We start from the raw sequence: 20,743 nt of genomic DNA on the forward strand, positions 1-20,743 counted from the left end.
TTCTACCACACATTTAAGAAATTATACCAATTATCTACGATCACAACCACAAAACAGAAGCAAAGGAAACATTTCCAAATTCATTCTATGAGGGCAGTTTTACCCTAACATCAAAACCAGGCAAAGACATCACTAGAAATAAAACCTATACACCGAGATCTCATATAGATTCAAAAATTTCACCAAAATATTGGCAAATTGAGTCAAGTATGGTGTAAAAAAATCATAAATAACATTAGGCGAGATTTATTCCAGGTATGCTAGGCTGACAAACATTGGAAAATCAATTAATGTAATCTATTATGTCAGCAGGTTATAGAAGAAAAATCATATAATAATATTGATAGATGCACAAGAAGCAGATGACAAAATCCTATACCTATTCATGATAACAACTCTTAGGAAACTAGAAAAAGGAAAGAAGCTTCCTCAACTTGATAAAGAACATCTTTATTTTTGTTTTAAATTTTTTTTTAACGTTTATTTATTTTTGAGACAGAGAGAGACAGAGCATGAACGGGGAGGGGCAGAGAGAGAGGGAGACAGAATCGGAAGCAGGCTCCAGGCTCTGAGCCATCAGCCCAGAGCCCGACGCGGGGCTCGAACTCACGGACTGTGAGATGGTGACCTGAGCTGAAGTCGGACGCTTAACCGACTGAGCCACCCAGGCGCCCCTAAAGAACATCTTTAAAGAACCTAGTGAAAACCCCATTCTTCATGGTGAGAAACTATACACTCTCCTGCTCAGATCAGGGAACAAGCAAAAACAGGTGCCTTCACTGCTTCCATTCAACATTGTACTGGAAGTTCTAGCTAATGCAATAAGAAAAAAAAAGATATACTGATCATGAACAAATAAAAATGCCTTTGTGTGCCAGTGACATGATTGACTATATAGAAAATCCCACAGAATCAATAACAACAAAAAACTCCTAAAACTACTAAGTAATTTATAATAAAGCAAGGTTGAAGGATACAAGGTTAATATACAAAAGTCATTGATTTTCTTATAATCCAGCAATGAACGACTGGATTTGAAATTAAAAAGACAATACTATTTATATTAGCACAAAAGTACATGATTCATATGAAGAGCATTATAAAACTAATGAAAAGAACATGGAAGGTATAAATAAATGCATGATATTCCATGAGGCAGCCTCAATATTGTCAAGATGTAAGTTCTCAACTTGATATATACGTTAAAATCCCAGTCAAAACCTCAGCAAGTAAGTGTGAGGCGTCTGTCAAACTCTTTTAAAGTTTATAAGGAAAGACAAAAGACATACAACAGCCAATACAATATTGGAGAAGAAGAAACAAAGTCAGAGAACTGATACTACCCGACTGCAAGACATTTTAAAGCTACAGTAATCAAGGCAAGGTGGACTGGTGAAAGAACAGATGAATTGATCAACAGAACCGAAAAGGCAGCCTGGGCACAGACCCCCATATAGTCAACTGATTTTTGATAAAGGAACAAAGGCAACTCAATGAGAAGGATTAGTATTTTCAACACATGATACCAAAACAACTGATTCCAACTGCAAAAAAGGCAATCCTAGATACAGAACTTCCATATCTCACCCAAATTAATTAAAAAATGGCTTACAGACTTAAATGCCCACTGGCAAACTATAAAAATACTAAGAGATTATATAGGAGAAAATTCTATGTGGTCTTGGGTTGTGAGATGACTTAGCTATAAAACCAGTATCATGATCTATGAGTGAGGCGAACCTCACTGAAATTAAAAACTTCTGAGGTGCCTGGGTGGCTTAGTTGGTTGAGCATCTGACACTTCATCTCAGCTCGGGTCTCGATCTCAGTGTTTGTGAGATAGAGCCCTGAATCAGCAGGGAGCCTGCTTGGGATTCTCTCTCTCCCTCTCTCTCTCTCTGGCCCTCCCCCACTCACACATGCTCTCTAAATAAATAAACAAACAAACATTTAAAAAAGCAATTAAAAACTTCTCTGTTAAGGACACCCTTATAACAATAAAAAGACAACACAAAAACTGAAGAAAATATTTTAAAATACAAATCTAATAAAGGCCTAGTATCCAAAACACTAAACTCTTATAACTCAAAAATAAGAAAACAAACAACCCAATTTAAAAAGGGACAAAAGATCTGAACAGACACCTCACCAAAGCAGCAATACAGATGGCAAAAAAGCAGAGGAGAAACACTCGACATCAGATATCATCAGGGAAATACAAGTTAAAACAGCTAAAACACCTATGAGGACAGCCACAATCCAAATCACCGAAAACATCAAATCCCAGCAAGGAACTCTTTCTCATTGTGGATGGGGGTGCAAAATGGTATAAATACCTTAGGAGCCAATTTTACAATTTCTCACAAAATTGAACATACTCTTACCATATGATCTAGCAATTCTGCTCCCAGAGGAGTTGAAAACTCACATCCATACAAGAAATTGCTCCTGAATGATTAGAGAAGCTTTATTTATAATTGTCAAAACTTGGAAGCAAACAAGAGGTTCAATAGGTAAATGGGCCAACAAACACTGGTGCATGTGTACATTGAAATCTTATTTAGGGATAAAAGAAAAATGAGCTATCAAGCCACACAAAGACATGAGGGAACTTAACTGTATATTTCTAAGTGAAAGAAACTAATTGGAAAAGGCTATAAAACTTCTAGAGGTAATGTAGGAAAAAATCTAGGTGACCTTGGGTTTTGGTTTTGGTTTGTGTGTGTGTGTGTGGGGGGGGGGGGTTGTTGTTGTTGTTTTTGGTTTTGCTGGTTTTAGTTTTCGAGTAAGAGACAAGTTTATGGATAATAGTATGGAACAGAGTGGGTCGATGTCAGGGCTTGTAGTAATGAGCTTCCCAGTAATAGACAAACAGACAGGAATAGTCCAGACAGATAAGCAGACAGACAGACAGACAGAGGGACAGGAAAACAAAGCCGAGTGGGTAAGAGGCCAGGACCAGCCTCCGCACCTGTCGATGGGCTTCAGATCCAGTTCTGCCCTAGAGACCTAGAATATGGGCAGGGCTGGCATGGGCCTCAGTTCTCATAGTGTTCATTCTCTTCACTCTATCTCCTCACTCCTTGAAGCCAGGGGACGTTTTCCCTGTGGTTTCCTAGACTATGGAACAGTTGTTCCAGGAGTCAGGGACACAAAGGGCCAAATGTCTTGGAGACTCCCTGGGGAGGTAGAGGCCTGGGTGATGTGGGGTTAACAGCAACAAGGGGGAGAATACACTCAGTAGGACCTCTGTGTCTGGAAAATGTCCCCCACACTCCGTCCACCACACCAACATGGTGAGGTAAATAAAGTTTCAAGAGTAATTCTAACTTTATAAATTTCTGGAACATGTAAAACTATAGACATAGTAAGGAAGATCAGTGATTGCCAGGGACGTGGGAGAGGGAGGGAGGGAGGGAGGGAGGGAGGGAGGGAGGGAGGGAGGGAGGGAGTGGGTGAATAGGTTGAGCATAGGGAATATTCAGGGCAATGAAATTATAGTGTATAATATTGTAGCTATAGGTCATTACACATATGTGAAAATCTGTAGAATGTACAACACCAGGAGTAAGCCCTAATGTACTCTACAGACTTTAATAATAAAGTGTTAAGGGGCACCTGGGGGCCTCAGTTGAGCCTCCAACTTCGGCTCAGGTCATGATCTCACAGTTCATGGGTTTGAGCCCCGCGTCGGGCTCTGTGCCGACAGCTCAGAGCCTGGAGCCTGCTTCAGATTCTGTCTCCCTCGCTCTCTGCCCCTCCCCCACTCGCGTTTTTTTCTCTCTCTCAAATGAACATTAAAATTAAAAAAATAATAATAATAAATAAATAATACTGACTCCTCAATTACAAAAAAGTGTGCCAAAGTAATGTAAAATATTAATAATCATGGAAACTTGATGTGTAAAATATTAATAATCATGAAACTTGATTAATAATATGGGAACTGTGTGCATTCTGCTCATTTTCTCTGTAAACCTAAAACTGCTAAAAAATAAAGTATTAATTTACAAAATACTAAAAAATACAACTATACACAGTATAGAAATTATGGAGCTAATATGGAATTTTCCTTATTTTCTTTAATTCACTCAATTGCCTAGTTTTGAAAGGTTTATTTTTGACAGAGAGAATAAGAGCAGGGGAGGGGCAGAGAGAGAGAGAGAGAGAGAGAGAGAGAGAGAGACAGGGACAGAGGATCTGAAGCTGGCTCTGTGCTCACAGCAGAGAGCCTGAAGTGGGGCTTGAACTCACAAAATGTGATATCATGACCTGAGCCAAAGTCAGAAACTTAACTGACTGAGCCACCAGATGCCCCCACTCATTTACCTATTTTATTGGAAAAACATAAATGTCTCATTCATTTCAACACCAATTAAGCACTATTCAAATGGTCACTTGGTCTTCTAAACACATTCGCTCTCTCTTTTCTCCCTTGTCTCATTCCATCAAGCTTTCTACTTCCAGTATTGGACATTTAAAAAAGTCAGGTGGCACACAATCTCTTACCTTACAAAGGTCAACTACTTACCCCAATTTCCTCTAAAGAAACCAAGCATCTTTGCCTGATCAGAGGCAGATTGCCCTGATCAAAGTAGCAGGTATGTTAAGCTAGCAGTTTTCTAGAACTGAGCCTCACAACACAGGTAATAAAAATGTCCTTCCAATGGTATCAAAATTTCTTCAAGCTCTCTCTGCCCCACCCCTTCTTCCACATCTCACCACTCTCTCCATGAGGATCCCTTGCCACTCCTCCTAAACACCAGGGACACTCCCAACTTGGAGTGTTGCACTGTTGGTTTTTTTTTTACTCTCTCTCTCTGTTTGAAATGTTCTCCCATCTCGGCCCCCATATTTGCATGGCTCACTCCCTGGTCTCTTTCAAGAGTTGGGTCAAAATTTACATTCTCAGTGTGGCCTCCTCTGACTATACCCAGCTCTACCAATCCTCTTACTTGGCCACACTTTTGTTACATGGTCTTTGCAAAGACTACCCAACCTACTTATTTATCACATTTCCTGTTTAATGTCTGTCTCCTCATCATAGCATATCCTCTTGGGGCAGGGAATTTGTTTTGTTTACTTAGGTATGCCTAGAATACTGTCCTGCACATAGTAAGGGCTCAGTAAACATTTGCTAAAAATGAAAGAATAGAAAAGTTCAAGATTTAAGAACTTTAGGGTTGGAAAGCCATTTCAGAGACTTGCTAGTCAATAACTTCAGAGGGGACCAGGGAGAACGCCTGACTCATTAGTCAGTGATGGAAGCAGAATCCCATGTTTCTCATTGTGCGGTTTCTACCTTAGCAGATTCACTATTTTATCTGAAAAAGAAATATATCTACTTATAAGAACCAAGATTTTTCAGGTACTGCAGTGAGAGTTACCAATGTTCTCATCACTAAGTTTACAAATAATTGCTTGTTCACAGTAAAACATCACCACAGCTTTTTGGGCTTGGAGGTCACTGAGTTATAAATAACTTATGGTGTCTTAAAACACGGAATTTACCATAGGTTAAGTAGAGGAATGAGTGGCTAAAAAATGAACAACAATAACAATGAACAACCCCTCCCCCCCCCAAAAAAAAAAACTTGGAACAATGAGAATTTGAATTGAAGAACAATCTACATTTCAGCTCTGTCTTTAAAAGTTGAAGAAATATATCACTCTTTTCTTTTTGTCTTTCTCATTTGAGATAGGAGATACAGAACCCCAGCCTGTTATCTAATATCTCAAAGAAAATAAAATAACTTCATTCACATGGAGTCATTGTTAAAATTCAAAAGGACTACCCAAAATTGGTTGGTGATTATTTGTGCTATAGGGAGGCATTTCTGGTCATCTATTTCATATTTAAAAAGCATGAAGCCTTGCTTTAGTGTTTAAGTTACCTAGCAATAAGAAGGCTGAACCTTCTTATTATGATCAGGGGCTAGAACCTGATTCTAATCCTGGCCATGCCAATATTAATTGGATGTCTTAGGCTGAATTATTTAATCTCTTTCAACTTTGATTTCTTCTCTATTAAGCAGAAGAAATATTAATCCTTATTTGATAAGTACAAATTAAAATAATGTATATAAAGTAAGTACCCTTCCTTTTTACGATTTATTATTCATGTGTGTGCTATTAAATACCCTATTTTGCCTATTCTAAAAAAAGATTTAATGTATCAGGATAAGTATGTTAAAGAGAATGTTAACTGGATGACTTCATTATGAAAAGCTGATATTCTTTCATGGAATTTGAAAAAATGATTTCAGGATGCAATTTCAGGTTTTTCAGATCTTTTACAAAAGCACTTTAAATAAAGGGAACAAGAACCAGAGAGTTTTGGAAATATTCTAAGTTTCCAGTCATTAGTAACTTAGAAAGCTGGGTCTGGGACACAGGTTTCCTATATTCCAGTTGATTACTTTTCCTGAAAATCACTCAGTTTTCAATAAACAGCACAGGCTACATCAGAGAAGGATTTGCTGAGAAAAATTACAGCTACTATCCATGTAGCAATTGAAATGGCTGATTTGTATGTAGTTCTACAACATTAACTTCTCTTTCTTTGAAAGGGGCAGACTATTTAGGAGTAATCAGAAATAAAGAAACAACCAAATGTTTCTTAATAGCAGAATGACCTGGGTGGCATTCAGTATTAGGCTGATGCTCACACACGTTTTTCTCACCTAACAGTATCACCGTACAGATCAACTTCAAAATGCTTTCCAAATAACTTCTCTCAAAGTGAAGGAGAATTTACCCTGCAGAACAGCAAAGAGGAAAAAAATGGAACTGTGACCTGATTTACTTTTATTTTTTATTTTATTTATTTTTTTTTTATTTTTTTATTTTTTTGGGACAGAGAGAGACAGATCATGAACGGGGGAGGGGCAGAGAGAGAGGGAGACACAGAATCCGAAACAGGCTCCAGGCTCCGAGCCATCAGCCCAGAGCCTGACGCGGGGCTCGAACTCACGGACCGCGAGATCGTGACCTGGCTGAAGTCGGACGCTTAACCGACTGCGCCACCCAGGCGCCCCCCTGATTTACTTTTAGAGTATTCTGCAAAATTGTAAATATATGGAAAAAAAATGGTCTCTGGTTCTGATGGCTAACTGAAAACATATATTTACCTTATATTCCTCAAAAATATTCCACCACAAAGACAGGAAAAATCCTGAAATAAATCCACAGAACCTGGAAAATCATGGGTACAGGTACCAATATACAAAAAAAAAAAAATAGTTTTTAAATGACTTTCTGCAAGTTTTAAAACAACGGGAAACTGGGGGCACCTGGATGGCTCAGTTGGTTGAGCGTCCGACTTCAGCTCAGGTCATGATCTCACAGTTGGTGGGTTCGAGCCCCGCATCAGGCTCTGTGCTGACCTCCTGCTCAGAGCCTGGAGCCTGCTTCAGATTCTGTGTCTCCTTCTCTCTCTGCCCCTCCCCTGCTCACGCTTCGTCTCACTCTGTTTCTCAAAAATAAATAAATGTAAAAAAAAAATTTAAACCAAAGGGAAACTGATAAAAATACACAAAATTGAGACACTTACAAACACATAGGTGAAATAAAGATGAACAAGAAAGTGTTCCCAGCAGAATTTCAGAATAACCCGAACTGGTGGAGAACAAATTGAAGGAGCTGTGCATGTGTCACCAAATTATTCAAAGAACTTTCTAAAAACCTAGATTAGGGGCGCCTGGGTGGCTCAGTCGGTTAAGCGTCCGACTTCGGCTCAGGTCACGATCTCACGGTCCGTGAGTTCGAGCCCCACGTGGGACTCTGTGCTGACGGCTCAGAGCCTGGAGCCCGTTTCAGATTCTGTGTCTCCCTCTCTCTCTGCCCCTCCCCTGTTCATGCTCTGTCTCTCTCTGTCTCAAAAATAAATAAATGTTAAAAAAATAAAAATAAAAAATAAATAAAAACCTAGGTCAATCCTTTGTGTGAGAAGCTGTTGATTCTAGCATTCATAGCTAGAACACCCAGGGCGGGTAAACTCACTCATGAGTTTCCACGAGGGGACAAAGGGACCCCAGAAGTGAGATGATAGTCTCTTATGACTGCTATGAAGAAGTTTACCTCCTCCAACAAATAAAGAAGCTACCAGTGCACCTTTACACTAGAGCAAAAAACCAGAGATCTTGAATCAGAACACGTATTCCCTGCTCGGGGAACAAAGTTTCTTATTGAGCCTGAGGCAATAAAATACATACAGTAATAGTATTCAGCCTAGATTTATCTACATATAGGAACAGAAAACTGATAGTAAATAACCTGAGAATGGAGAAAAATTCTTAAGGAGAGACATTATATTCAACAGAATACTGAACACCATGAGGATGGCTGCTAACAGAATAAATGGGAAAGAAAATAAAGAAATATCATTAATTTCCTTGTGATATTTGGGCATCCATCATTTCTATAAGATAGAACAGGCTGATAGGAAAAAGAAGCATTTAGAGTTCCTAGAAATTAACAAAATTATTGCTAAAACAAAACCCTCAGAGAACTGACTCGCAGAATCAATGCAGATTAAATTCCAAACAGTAGATTGGAAAATGAAACAAAGCGATCCTTCTAAGACCACAATACCAGAGAACCAAGACAGAGAAACTTTGAGAATATTTATGAAGGGTTAGCAAGGATAGATACAGAATTTTCCACGTGTATTTCATAGACTTTTCTAGAAGAAGATAATCAGATAAATTACAGATGAAAATCTCCCTGAGATGAAAAATAAGGACCCATCCAATTTCTGTAGGGATTTATGAACTCCAAGGATAAAAAGAATATTTACCCACTTCCTGAGAGAAAAGTAAAATATGTAAAAATCCTGGAGGGGAAATAATCAGACATTGGTCTTCTATTAAGGCAGGTGGATAATGGATGTTAGAATACATCGCAGCAATGCCTTCAATTACTTAAGAAAAACTAATTTCGAACCAAGAACAATCAAATCACCCTTGTAATACAGGTGTGTGTGTGTGTATGTGTATATATACACATACACACATACACATTTTTTTTTTCAATAAGGAACTAAAAAAGTGTACCACCCATGCACAGTTTCTGAAATGTATGAGCAAAACATGTTAGGACTGAATAGGCCCCCACACAGAGTTCATATATTGACCCCTAAACCTCAGTACTTTAAAAGATGACTGTATTTGCAGATAGGGCCTTTAAAGAGGTGAGTACATTAAAAGGAGACCATTAAGATGGGCCTTAATCTAATCTTGCTGGTGTCCTCATAAGAAGAGGAAATTTGGACACAGGAAGACATATGGGGGACACACACAGAGGAAACACAACATGAGGCCATGTCTAGAAGGCAATCATCTGTATGCCAAGGAGAGAGGACTCAAGAAATCAAACATGCCTATACCTTGATTTTGGACCACTAGCCTCCAGAAGTGTGAGAAAATAAATTTCTGTTGCATAAATCACCCAGTCTGTGGTATTTTGTTAAGGCAGCCCTGGCAAAGTAATATACCTTCTCAAACAAAAATGAGCTTCTAACCTCTCGCCATATATACACAAAATGAATTATAAGTGGCTTAATTAGTTAAGTCTAGAAATCAAAATTACGTAGTAATAACTAAAACTAATGAGAATATTTTGTTACTTTATGACAGGAAAGGGCTAAGCAAAGCATTAAAGTCAGGGTCTATAAGACATTGACAGCTTTCTCAAAATAAAAATGTAAAAGAAGGTTGCTTTATCTTTGACTATGTTAATTTTTTTTTTTTAAGAAGTCATATTCAGCTTGGGACTCAGACTTCTAGGCAAAGCTGACTTTTGGTTCTTCCTCAAGGTGACTTTGCACCGAGTCCGTTCGCAGGCAGGTGTAAGAAATACCTTCTCCGGCAAATTCCCACATCTCTGTCTTAAAACTGTGACTTGATTTTAATATTTAGCAGCACAGCTCTTTGACTTGAGGTCACTCTTCTTTTGATGCTCTTATTATATTCTAGAGGGTAAGTCTAATTTGAAGGTCAGCTTAGATTAGCTCCATCTCTCAAGCGTCAACCATTGCATTCTCTGTGGTAATTTTCCAGCCTCATCATTTATAATTTAACAGCAACTTAGGCAAGTGTTTTTACCATCCCAAAGTTAATTTTTCTATATTCTACAAGGGAAGATACATAGCACAAGTCAGCACAGAGCTATCAAAGTATCATTGCTGGGGCACCTGGGTGGCTCAGTCGGTTGGGCGTCCGACTTTGGCTCAGGTCATGATCTCACGGCTTGTGAGTTCGAGCCTTGCATCCGGCTCTGAGTGGACAGCTCAGAGCCTGAAGCCTTCTTCAGATTCTCGATTCTGTGTCTCCCTATTTCTGCCCCTCCCCTGCTCACACTCTGTCTCTCAAAAATGAATAAACATTAAAAAAAAATTTTTAAAGTATCATTGCTGTAAACATCTGCATGCCTACCTTTGCTAGGCTGTTCACATAAGCCTGTGATTCTTACTATGTGAGAGGTAACACGTGTGTCTTTGACCCATTCTCCTATATGTAGCCAATCACAGGGGCCTAAGTGGTAAACTACCTAACAAAATGCCTGGCACACGGATATAATCTTACCTTTCTCTTCTAATCAACGAGACCTATCAAATTAAAATAAAGGATACTGATATTATATAGGAAGACACTTGAGTCTATTCTTAGGGAGGAAATTGTTAGAAAAATACAACGGTTCAGGGCGCATGGGTGGCTCACTCAGTTGGTTAAGCGGCTAACTTCTGCTCAGGTCATGATCTCGCGGTTGGTGGGTTTGAGCCCTGCATCAGTCTCTGTGCTGACAGCTCAGAGCCTGGGGCCTGCTTCAGATTCTGCGTTTCCCTCACTCTGCCCCTCCCCTGCTCACACTGTCTCTCTCTCTCAAAAATAAATAAAAATTAAAAAATAAAAGTTAATCACTAGAAACAACAGAAAAGAAGGATTAAATGATACGTAAGACAAATACCTTAGGCATCCCCCATGGCATCTCACACACACTACACATTTAAGGAGGCACATCTGACCATTTAAATAACGATTATGTCATTTTTTTGTAAAACTTGCAATTCAATCTGAATTTATTCTGAAAACTACAATATGCAGAATTATAAAATATGCAAAGTACCTTTTAGAGAATAACTATTGGTATAAAATAAAATATGACTTTGGGTTTTTTTAATGTTCATTTTTAATGTTTGAGAGAGACAGACAGTGCAAGCAGGGGAGGGGCAGAGAAAGAGGGAGACACAGAATCTGAAGGAGGCTCCAGGCTCTGAGCTGTCAGCACAGAGCCTGATGTAGGGTTCCAACCATGAACCGTGAGATCATGACCTGAGCCGAAGTTCGACACTTAACCAACTGAGCCACCCAGGTGCCCTGAAAATATGAGTTTTAATAATAAAAATATAGAGCATAAAATGTACCGTAAAAGTAACCATCTAGTTCTAAGAGGCAGTGTAGCAAAGTAATTAAAAGTGCAGATTGGAGCCACTGGATCTGGGGACACCCTGGCCTGCCATCTCCTAGCTCTATGACCTTTCACAAGTTCCTGGAGCTTTCTTGATCTCATTCTCCTCCTGTGTTAAAATGTACATAATGTCAGTATCTGCCTCACTGGAGGTTGTGAAGATTAGATTGATCTATCTATCTAATCTATCTATCTAGGACTTCAGTGTATGGCACATAGTAACCATCTGATATTTTTCCCAGTCTTTTTTTTCCCTCTGCTCTTACCATCTTCCTAAATGTCACATTAAAACAAAACAAGACAGGGGCGCCTGGGTGGCTCAGTCGGTTAAGCGGCCGACTTTGGCTCAGGTCAAGATCTCGCGGTCCGTGAGTTCGTCCGTGAGTTCGAGCCCCGCGTCGGGCTCTGGGCTGATGGCTCAGAGCCTGGAGCCTGCTTCCGATTCTGTGTCTCCCGCTCTCTCTGACCCTCTCCCGTTCATGCTCTGTCTCTGTCTCAAAAATAAATAAACGTTAAAAAAAAAAAAATTAAAAAAAAAAAAAAACAAGACAAAATTCACAAGCATGGTCCCACAAGAACAATAGTTTCCTGAGTGGAACTTCTACACGGTAATTCCCATAGGTTTTAGCAGAAATCATTTGGGTCTAAAACTCAACTCTAAGGTAAAGATCATCTTATCACAGTAGGCCAACTTCTCTGAAATATGAACAATCAGCTTCTTGAAGTCCATTCAGATGTATTAATTCATCTGTTATTGCTGAAGGAAGTTTTAGGAAGTAGTTCATTTTTTTCCCCCTGAGCAATTAGAAATTTCTGTAAATGACAAAAAAATGTTATGAAAAGTATCAGTTCCAAAAGTTCCCTCATTTCCTTTCTGTGTCTTTAAAAATGAGTCTGGAATAATAAAAGGATATCGGTCATTTTTAAAGAAATTCTCTTTTCCTGTGACAAACTTTACTGCTTTTGTAGATATTAAATAACTCACCTGAATTAGCTAAATTTCAAAACAAGCCAGAAGCTAGGAAGCTGAACTAATGGAACTAAGTAATCTCACGGGAAATTATCTGGTTCACTCAGGGCTCTATTAGCAACGTGGATCAAAATGTGGCCAGCACCATTTTAAGGAGTGCTTTTAATTTTGTATGTAGGTAGGTAATTGAAAGACAGAAAAAAACTGACCTAGAAAATAAAGTATGTTTTACTATTATTCTCTTATTTCCCAAGACTTTGAATCAAAGAACACTGATGTATATATGAACATTTTATTATTCCGAATATTATCCATTTACTATTCCAAATATTACTCCTTTAGATCAGGGTTCCTACTTTCTATAAAACACATGCCTTCTTTATGCAGGCTATTTTGCCAACTTTGCAGGCTGGGATAAATCTGAATTATTTGACTTTTTATCCTAAAATGTAATAAAAATCATAATTGAATTTCACCTTGATCTCATTGACTGTACGTGTCTTATCTACTTTGGCTTTATATACTACTCTTCATTAATACGCTAATAAAATTAGAGCGTGTTTTATTTAGAAAATAATCTATGCCAGTGAAGATCTAAATATTCATCATGTGTAGAAATTGCTTACCAGTTTATCCCTAGACTTCACTGTAAATGAAGCCACATCTTCTCTGCTCTGGACTCCTAGAAATCGTCTTCTAACTCGCCTCCTGTTGCCCTGCTACGTCTGGCCTCCTCCCACCCACCAGTCCCCACCCCTTCCCACACAGCAGCCAGACAGATCTTTTAAACTTTCGTTTTTTTTTTTTAATTTTTTTTTTAACGTTTATTTATCTTTGAGACAGAGAGAGACAGAGCATGAACGGGGGAGGAGCAGAGAGAGAGGGAGACACAGAATCGGAAGTAGGCTCCAGGCTCTGGGCCATCAGCCCAGAGCCCGACGTGGGGCTCGAACCCACGGACCGTGAGATCGTGACCTGAGCTGAAGTTGGACGCTTAACCGACTGAGCCACCCAGGCACCCTGGATCTTTTAAACTTTCAAATGAGGCTATATTATTCCACAATTTAATACTCTTGCTACGGACTGAACATGTCCCCCCAACCCCAATTCACTATCAAAGCTCCAAACCCCAATGTTTTGATTTTTGGAGGTGGGGTTTTGGGGAGGCAATTAGGTCATTAGGGTAGAGGCCCCATGAATGGGATGAATGTCCTTATAAGAAGAGACATGTGAGAGATGATCTCTCTTTGTGTCAGGTGAGCACACAGCGAGAAGCAACATCTGCAAACCAGGAAGAGGGTCCACACCAGGCACCAAATTGGTCAGTACCTCAAACTTGGACTTCTCAGCCTCTAGAATCCTGAGAAGTAAATTTCTGTTGTTTAAATCACCCAGTACGCAGTAACCTGTAATAGCAGTCCAAGAGGACCAAGACCGTCTCCAATGACTTCCTATGGTTCTTAGAATAAAATCTAATTTCCTGTGTCCCTACAAGGCCCCACATACATGAGCTGGATCTTGCCTGTTTCATCATCTCGTTCTCTCTTGTGTATTTTGCTCCGGCTATACTGGCCTTCAGATACCTTCTACGTCGAGCTTTTTCACTAGCCTGTTCTGTCTTCCTAGAACATTCTTACTCCAGATGTTCACAAGGCTGGCTCCTTCTTTTTTTTTAAGCCTAAAATCAAATGTCATCTTTCTCAGAGAGACTTTCCTACCATTCAGTGTAAAATAACTCTCTCAGCAGACCATGAGTAACTATTTATTACAGAAAACTGTTTTATTTGCTCCAGAGTATTGTATCACAAATTGAGGTTTTCATATTTGCATTTTTTAAAACTGTGTTTTCTGTCTTCCCCAGCTGAAGGGCAAGTTTTTAATAAGTTACTATAAGGAGGACAAATTTAAACTGACTGGGCTTCAGTCAAATGTTTTCATTATGTTACAAGTTAATATCTTCAAAAGATTTGTGTTTTCTTTGGGGCGGGCACTTATACCAGATAGGGCCAAACTAGAAAATATAAACTAATCTAATGTATTTCTTCTTTATTTTGACACTCTAAAAATTTATTATTAATTTTTTTTAATATAATGTATTGTCACGTTAGCTAACATACAGTGTATACACTATGCTCTTGGTTTGGGGGTAAATTCCTGTGATTCATTGCTTACATACAACACCCAGTTCTCATCCCAACAAGTGCCCTCCTTAATGCCCACCACCCATTTTCCCCTCTCCCCGCCCCCCCCCAACCCTCAGTTTGCTCTTTGTATTTAAGAGTCTTTTATGGTTTGTCTCCCTCTCTGTTTGAAACTATTTTCCTCTTCCCTTCCCCCATGGTCTTCTGTTAAGTTTCCCAAGCTCCACATGTGAGTGAAAACATGATATCTGTCTTTCTCCAACTGACTTACTTAGCAAAATACCCTCCAGTTCCATCCATGTTGCTGCAAATGACAGGATTTCATTAGAGAAATCTTAATGTAGAGAACTGGTCACAAAGCTTATGGAAAAGGTGAGAAATCACCAAGGAAATCATGAAGTATTCTAGGAACATAGTCTCACTTCTAAAACTAGAGTCAAAGGGAGGTAGTAGGTAGTCACTGAAACTGAGTTGCTTAGAAGATGGAGTCTGGCAGCCACACTTAGTGGAGGGAGGGCTTGTCTGGGTCATAAATGGAATGCAGTTAGAAACTCAGCCTAGACAAAGGACATGAGAAAGGAGGGGAAGGGTAGAACAGGAGGAGGAGGAAGAGGAGGGAGAAAGGAGGAAGAGGGGGAGGAAAGGATACGGGGAGGAGAAAGGCCTGTCTAGTCTTCCTGCTCTCAGATCTTTGGCCAGTGCCTTCCACTGGCCAAACCCATGCAGGAAAGCAGAGAGCAAAGGAGCTTGGAAAGTGGAGTTCTCTGGGATACGGAACAAAACACAGAAGGGGTAGGGATGCCTAGCGCTTAATACAATTACATAAAATTTGTGAGGACCAGAAAGCATCCTACCACAAACTACAATTTTAAATCTCTCTTAGGAGTGCCTTGCTATTTGTATTGCCTCCTAGGCTCTCTACTAAAAATCTTCACCTTAGGTATTTTCTTTGCCATATCCTTTCTAAAGGATTTATGTAATTAACTTAAGAAATAGTTTCAGGGGCACCTGAGTGGCTCAGTTGGTTAAGCATCCGACTTCGGCTCAGGTCATGATCTTATGGCTCGTGAGTTTGAGCCCCGCATCAGGCTCTGTGCTGACAGCTCAGAGCCTGGAGCCTGCTTCAGATTCTGTATCCCTCTCTGGTTCTGTCCCTCCCCCACTCACGTTCTGTCTCTCTCTCTGTCAAGAATAAATAAACATTAAAAAATGTTAAAAAAAAGTTTCAGACGAGCATAATTATACCATGTGCTTCAGAACCACATACATATACATATATAAATATATAAATGTATATGTGTATACACACACACACACACACATATATATATATACACACAAGATTTTCCAGACCAATAGTTGAGAAAGTGAGACTTTTCCTTATGCTCATCAGCGACATAAGGATACATCATGAAAACAATTTCTCTTAGATTTCTGTTACACTTAGGACTTTTCAGTAGCAAGTAACAAAAAGAGAATTTTATTGGCTCAGACACAGTAGGATCCAGGATTTGAACAGAGCAAAAACCATTCTGTTTCTTCCTCTTTCTTCAGTCGGAGTCCTTCTCTGGATTAGCTTCTTTCTCAATATCTCTCCCCACGTTGGGAAAGATGGCCTCCAATAACCCAAATCCAGCCTACAACCTTGTGCCTCATAATACAGAAGAAAGACAAATCCTCCTATCACCTGCACCAACTATTGGAGAAGGCTATGCCTTGAGTCAGCTGTCGGGGTGGGAAAAGCAACCTACAATGATGGTCAACCCTATCAAAACAATTTGTAGTACGGGAGGGTGATTTCTCCACAAGAGGCAGATGTCAGGCTTTATAATTTCCCCTATTCTTCTCAGGAGACCTGTCTGAAGATTACCTGGAGCATAAAAGCATTGCTACACTTACCTGCCGCTCTCTGGTTAGAAAAAACGATAGTCACCAAGAGCAAGGTCTCAAAAATCAAGACTTGAGGGCAATGTTTCTTTTCAAAGTTTACATATTTATAGAAACATGGCTAAAAGCAATGGGTAATGGAAATAGCTGTCTTAGGATTTCACATATGAATTTGGTGGTGGTGGGGGACTTTTAGTCTGTAGTACTAACTAGCTGGTGAACAGCTACAAGAAATAAGGATGCTCTTGGGGTGCCTGGGTGGCTCAGTCGGTTAAGTGTCCGACTTCGGCTCAGGTCATGATCTCACAGTTCGTGAGTTCGAGCCCCGCGTCGGGCTCTGTGCTGACAGCTCAGAGCCTGGAGCCTGCTTCACATTCTGTGTCTCCCTCTCTCTCTCTGCCCCTTCCCTGCTCATGCTGTGTCTCTCTCTGTCTCAAAAGTAAGTAAACATTAAAAAAAAAAAAAAAAGAAATAAGGATGGTCTTTTTGAATAAAGAGCGTTTTAACATAAACAATAGACTAATCTACTGAGTTTTCATATATTGTATATAAAAACAATGAAAAAAAAATCCCAAATCCTCACAAGATCTTCATTTACTCACCTTCTGAAACTGTTAATAATGAATCTCTCTCTGTTGTTTTTTACTAGTTTCTCTTTAGGAAAATAGACATCCATGTAGAATCAGTACAAATTCTCTATATTTTTACTTGAAAAGCTCTCTTTTCTATCAACGGCTAGTTTTTGTATTGTAAAATTGGGGAAAATACTCTACTTCATGAGGTGAATGGAAGAATCAAAAGGGAGAGTGCACACAAAGTTTAAACACCCAGCCTGAAAGATAGGAATCACTTACCAACTGCTATTGTTTACAAGGGACAATGTTTGAGATAAAGTCAATGATTCCAATTATATTTATTCAGACAACAGGTGGTTGTATAATTACAAAGCAATAACACCAGGTTCTGTGTTCTGATGTATAATCTTTCAATTAGAAATCAAGATTTCAAAATTGCTTCTGGCTGATTGAAAAGCTTGCTGATATTTCATATGATGAACTAAAAATGTAGCAACCTGCTTCTTCAAAGACATTTGTGTTTGAGGCAGATTCTTGTCTTAAATTAATCAAAAAGGGAGCAAGCCTACTGTTTTTAGGGTAAGCTGACATATGCTGAAGATCTTAAATGTCTTTGCCTTTACCTTGTTTGGGGAAGAAAATTCTTTTTATCATTATCCCTCCCATCACAGTTCTTCATTTTCCCTATCTAAATTGTTAGTAGAGGACTCATGCACAATATGCCCATACTCTTTTATCTCTAGATGATCTTTTAAATAGCATGCACCATAATTGAGTTCAGGTGGCAGCCATGAATGAGATAAATCTTGAATGAGATTAAGATGAATGACAGGACTGCTTGCCAGAGTCCCACTGTCCCAGAAAGAAACGAGAGATTAATGGAATCAGCATTGGTGTTGTGTGATTTAACAAGAAAAAATGTTTAAACACATTCTATGAATATTTCAGTGAAACAGAAATCTCTCCCTTCCTTCTGTACCTTTAATATCCCCATATTCCTGGGATCAACCATGTAGAACCAGAACCGAACAGTACACACTCCGAGGCTTGCTGGAAAGTACTGGGAAGTAGTGATTCTTGCCGTGTAGCCTTCTTTGGGGCCAGATGAGTTGACATACAGGAAGTGCTGGCCACTACCTTGAAACAGATGAATGCAACACTATCAGTACAATGATATGTGTTATAGCATGAGGAAGAATATATTTAAACCATGTGCAAATTTCACCCCCCCACACACACACACACAATTAAACACAACTCATTTTCTTTCTGTGGAGTCATATATCAATAGGGTTCAATTCTTTTGGACCAAAAAAGAAGAAAAAGAAAGTCACTATGATTATATGATTCACAAAATTCACCTCAATAGGTGACTCTTGAATTAAGTGATCAGATATTTCTGTTGACTCTGAAGGTCTATTCCTTTTCTTCTAATTTGCTCAAACCTGTCAGTTTCAAGTAAGTAAAATATTTTGTATGCTGTGAGTAGAGCAGGGACACAGGGTATTAGAGGCTGATTGGTACTGTATCTCATTTTCAGTTGCTCTGATTCCCACACTGATCAGAATAGTAGTGAATGTAATGGAGTACCAGTAAAAAAACATATATATATATATAATTCTAAAAGTGACCATACTATTTTTTTCTTAGTGATAACTTCTTTTCTCCTCAACTGCATCAGTATGTGAAAGATCTCTTCATTTAAACACCAATGGATCTTTTTTTCTACAGACATCATTGTCATAATTCATCATAGCTGCTATTCCCTTCATGGCTTTTACTATGAAAGAATGAAAAAAATATATATATAAGTATAAATATATATATATATATATACACATACACCTTTATATAACCTATATAACCTATATATAAATAAATATAAATATAAAAATATATATAAATATAAATATAAATATATATATATATATATATATATATATATATATATATAAACTTTTTCTTAGGTTAAATATTTGTAGCTTTAAATCAAAGCTATTAAAATATTTTCCAATTAAAGGTATTCCTTTTTTCCTGTGACATTTTAGTATTGTTACTGAGATACGTGGTTTCAAACCATGAATTGTGAGTTAATAGTACAAGAGGCTTCTGTTATGAAGCTTTCCTATTTAAGAGCTGGTTGTCAGGTAAATTTAGTACCCTCTGAGGAATCAGTATGTTAGTTACCTTTATCTGCCCCAACACTGAATTCTTCAATGGAAGGAACACTCATGCATTACACCCTTGAATAGAGTTAAAAATAGAAGTAGCCAGAGTGAATTGCAAAGGAGAGTTAGGTGACCACATTCGCACGAACTGATGCCATGAGTTTCTGCCTGTTCATGTTCATAGAGAACATTATTTCACCATATGGATTGTTGGTAAATACAAATATGTGGCAAATGAGACAGGCTGGATGTAGTCCTCATACGGCCTAAATAGAGATGAAAGTCTTAAGGGATTGCTTGATCTTGTGCCCATTAAAAAAAAGTAATAATAATGGGCTTTATGTTTTTGAGCAGTTTTAAGCTTAAAGGAAGTTGAAAGGAATCACAGAGTTCTCTATACTCCCTCCTCCTCCTCCTCCCCCCTACCACATGTAATTCACCTATTATTAACACCTTGCATTAGTGCAGTACATTTGTTACAGTTAATGAATGAGCCAACATTGATGCATAATTATTAAGTAAAGTCCATAGTTTACATTAGGGTCCATTCTTTCCCTTGTGTATTCCACGGACTTTGACAAATTTATAATGACATGCATCCACCATTACAGTATTGTACAGGATAGTTTCTCTGTTCTAAAATCCCCTGTGTTCCACCTCTTCATCTTTTCCTCCCTCTCTCCCCACCAAACACCTGGCAACTGATCTTTCAAGTATATCCATTGTTTCATCTTTTTATTCTGCCATATAGTTGGAATTATACAGTATGTAGCCTTTACAGTTAGCTTCTTTCACTTAGCAATATGCATCTAAAGTTTTTCCATATCTTCTTGTGGCTTGCTAGCTCATTTCTTTTTATCACAGACTGAATAATACTCCTTTGTATAGATATACCTCTGTTTGTTTATTCATTCACCTACGAAGAACATCTTGGTTTCTTCTAAGCTTTAGCAATGATGAATAAAGCTCTGAGAGCCACGGTGTGCACATTTCTGTGTAAACATAAGTTTTCAATTCGTCTGTGTATATAATAAGGAGCACAAGTATTGGATCTGATAGTAAGAGTATGTTTAGTTCTGTAAAGCACTGCCAACTTGTCTTCCAAAGTTGGCTGTACCATTCTGCACTCCCATGAACAATGAAGGAGAGTCCTCATTCCCCTTTATCCTCATCATCATTTGGTGTTGTCCGTGTTCTGGATTGCAGCTACTGTAATAGGTATGCACTGGTATCTCATTTTCATTTCAACTTGCATTTTCCTGATAACATCTTGTCACCATTTTTGTTCTTATACTTCTCTGCCACTTGTATATGTTCTTCAATAAGGTATGTGCTCAGATCTTTAGTCTATGCTTTATTGGGGTTGTTTTTTTATTGTTATGTTTAAGCATTCTTTTTATATTTTGGGCACAGTGCTTTCTCACATATGTGTTTGCAAATTTTCTCCCAGTTGCTGTCTTATCTTTTATTTTTCTTAACAGTGTCTTATACAGACCAGAAGTTTTCATTTTTTTTTTTTTTTCTAATTTTGAGAGA

At 38.6% G+C, this 20,743-nt stretch overlaps 1 protein-coding gene across 2 annotated transcripts in view; it reads right to left on the minus strand.

The window, feature by feature from the left end:
• Positions 1 to 20,743, minus strand: part of MALRD1 (MAM and LDL receptor class A domain containing 1) — a 770,287-nt gene that overhangs the window by 182,148 nt on the left and 567,396 nt on the right. For both annotated transcript variants that reach the window (XM_053896000.1, XM_019460623.2), the window contains exon 33: positions 18,019 to 18,176. In XM_053896000.1, coding sequence (XP_053751975.1) covers positions 18,019 to 18,176 — 158 coding nt within the window. The remainder of the gene's footprint in view (positions 1 to 18,018; positions 18,177 to 20,743) is intronic.

Source organism: Panthera pardus, unplaced genomic scaffold, assembly GCF_024362965.1.
Source record: "Panthera pardus isolate Hobbes unplaced genomic scaffold, ASM2436296v1 HiC_scaffold_6, whole genome shotgun sequence".
Classification (NCBI taxonomy): Eukaryota; Metazoa; Chordata; class Mammalia; order Carnivora; family Felidae; genus Panthera; species Panthera pardus.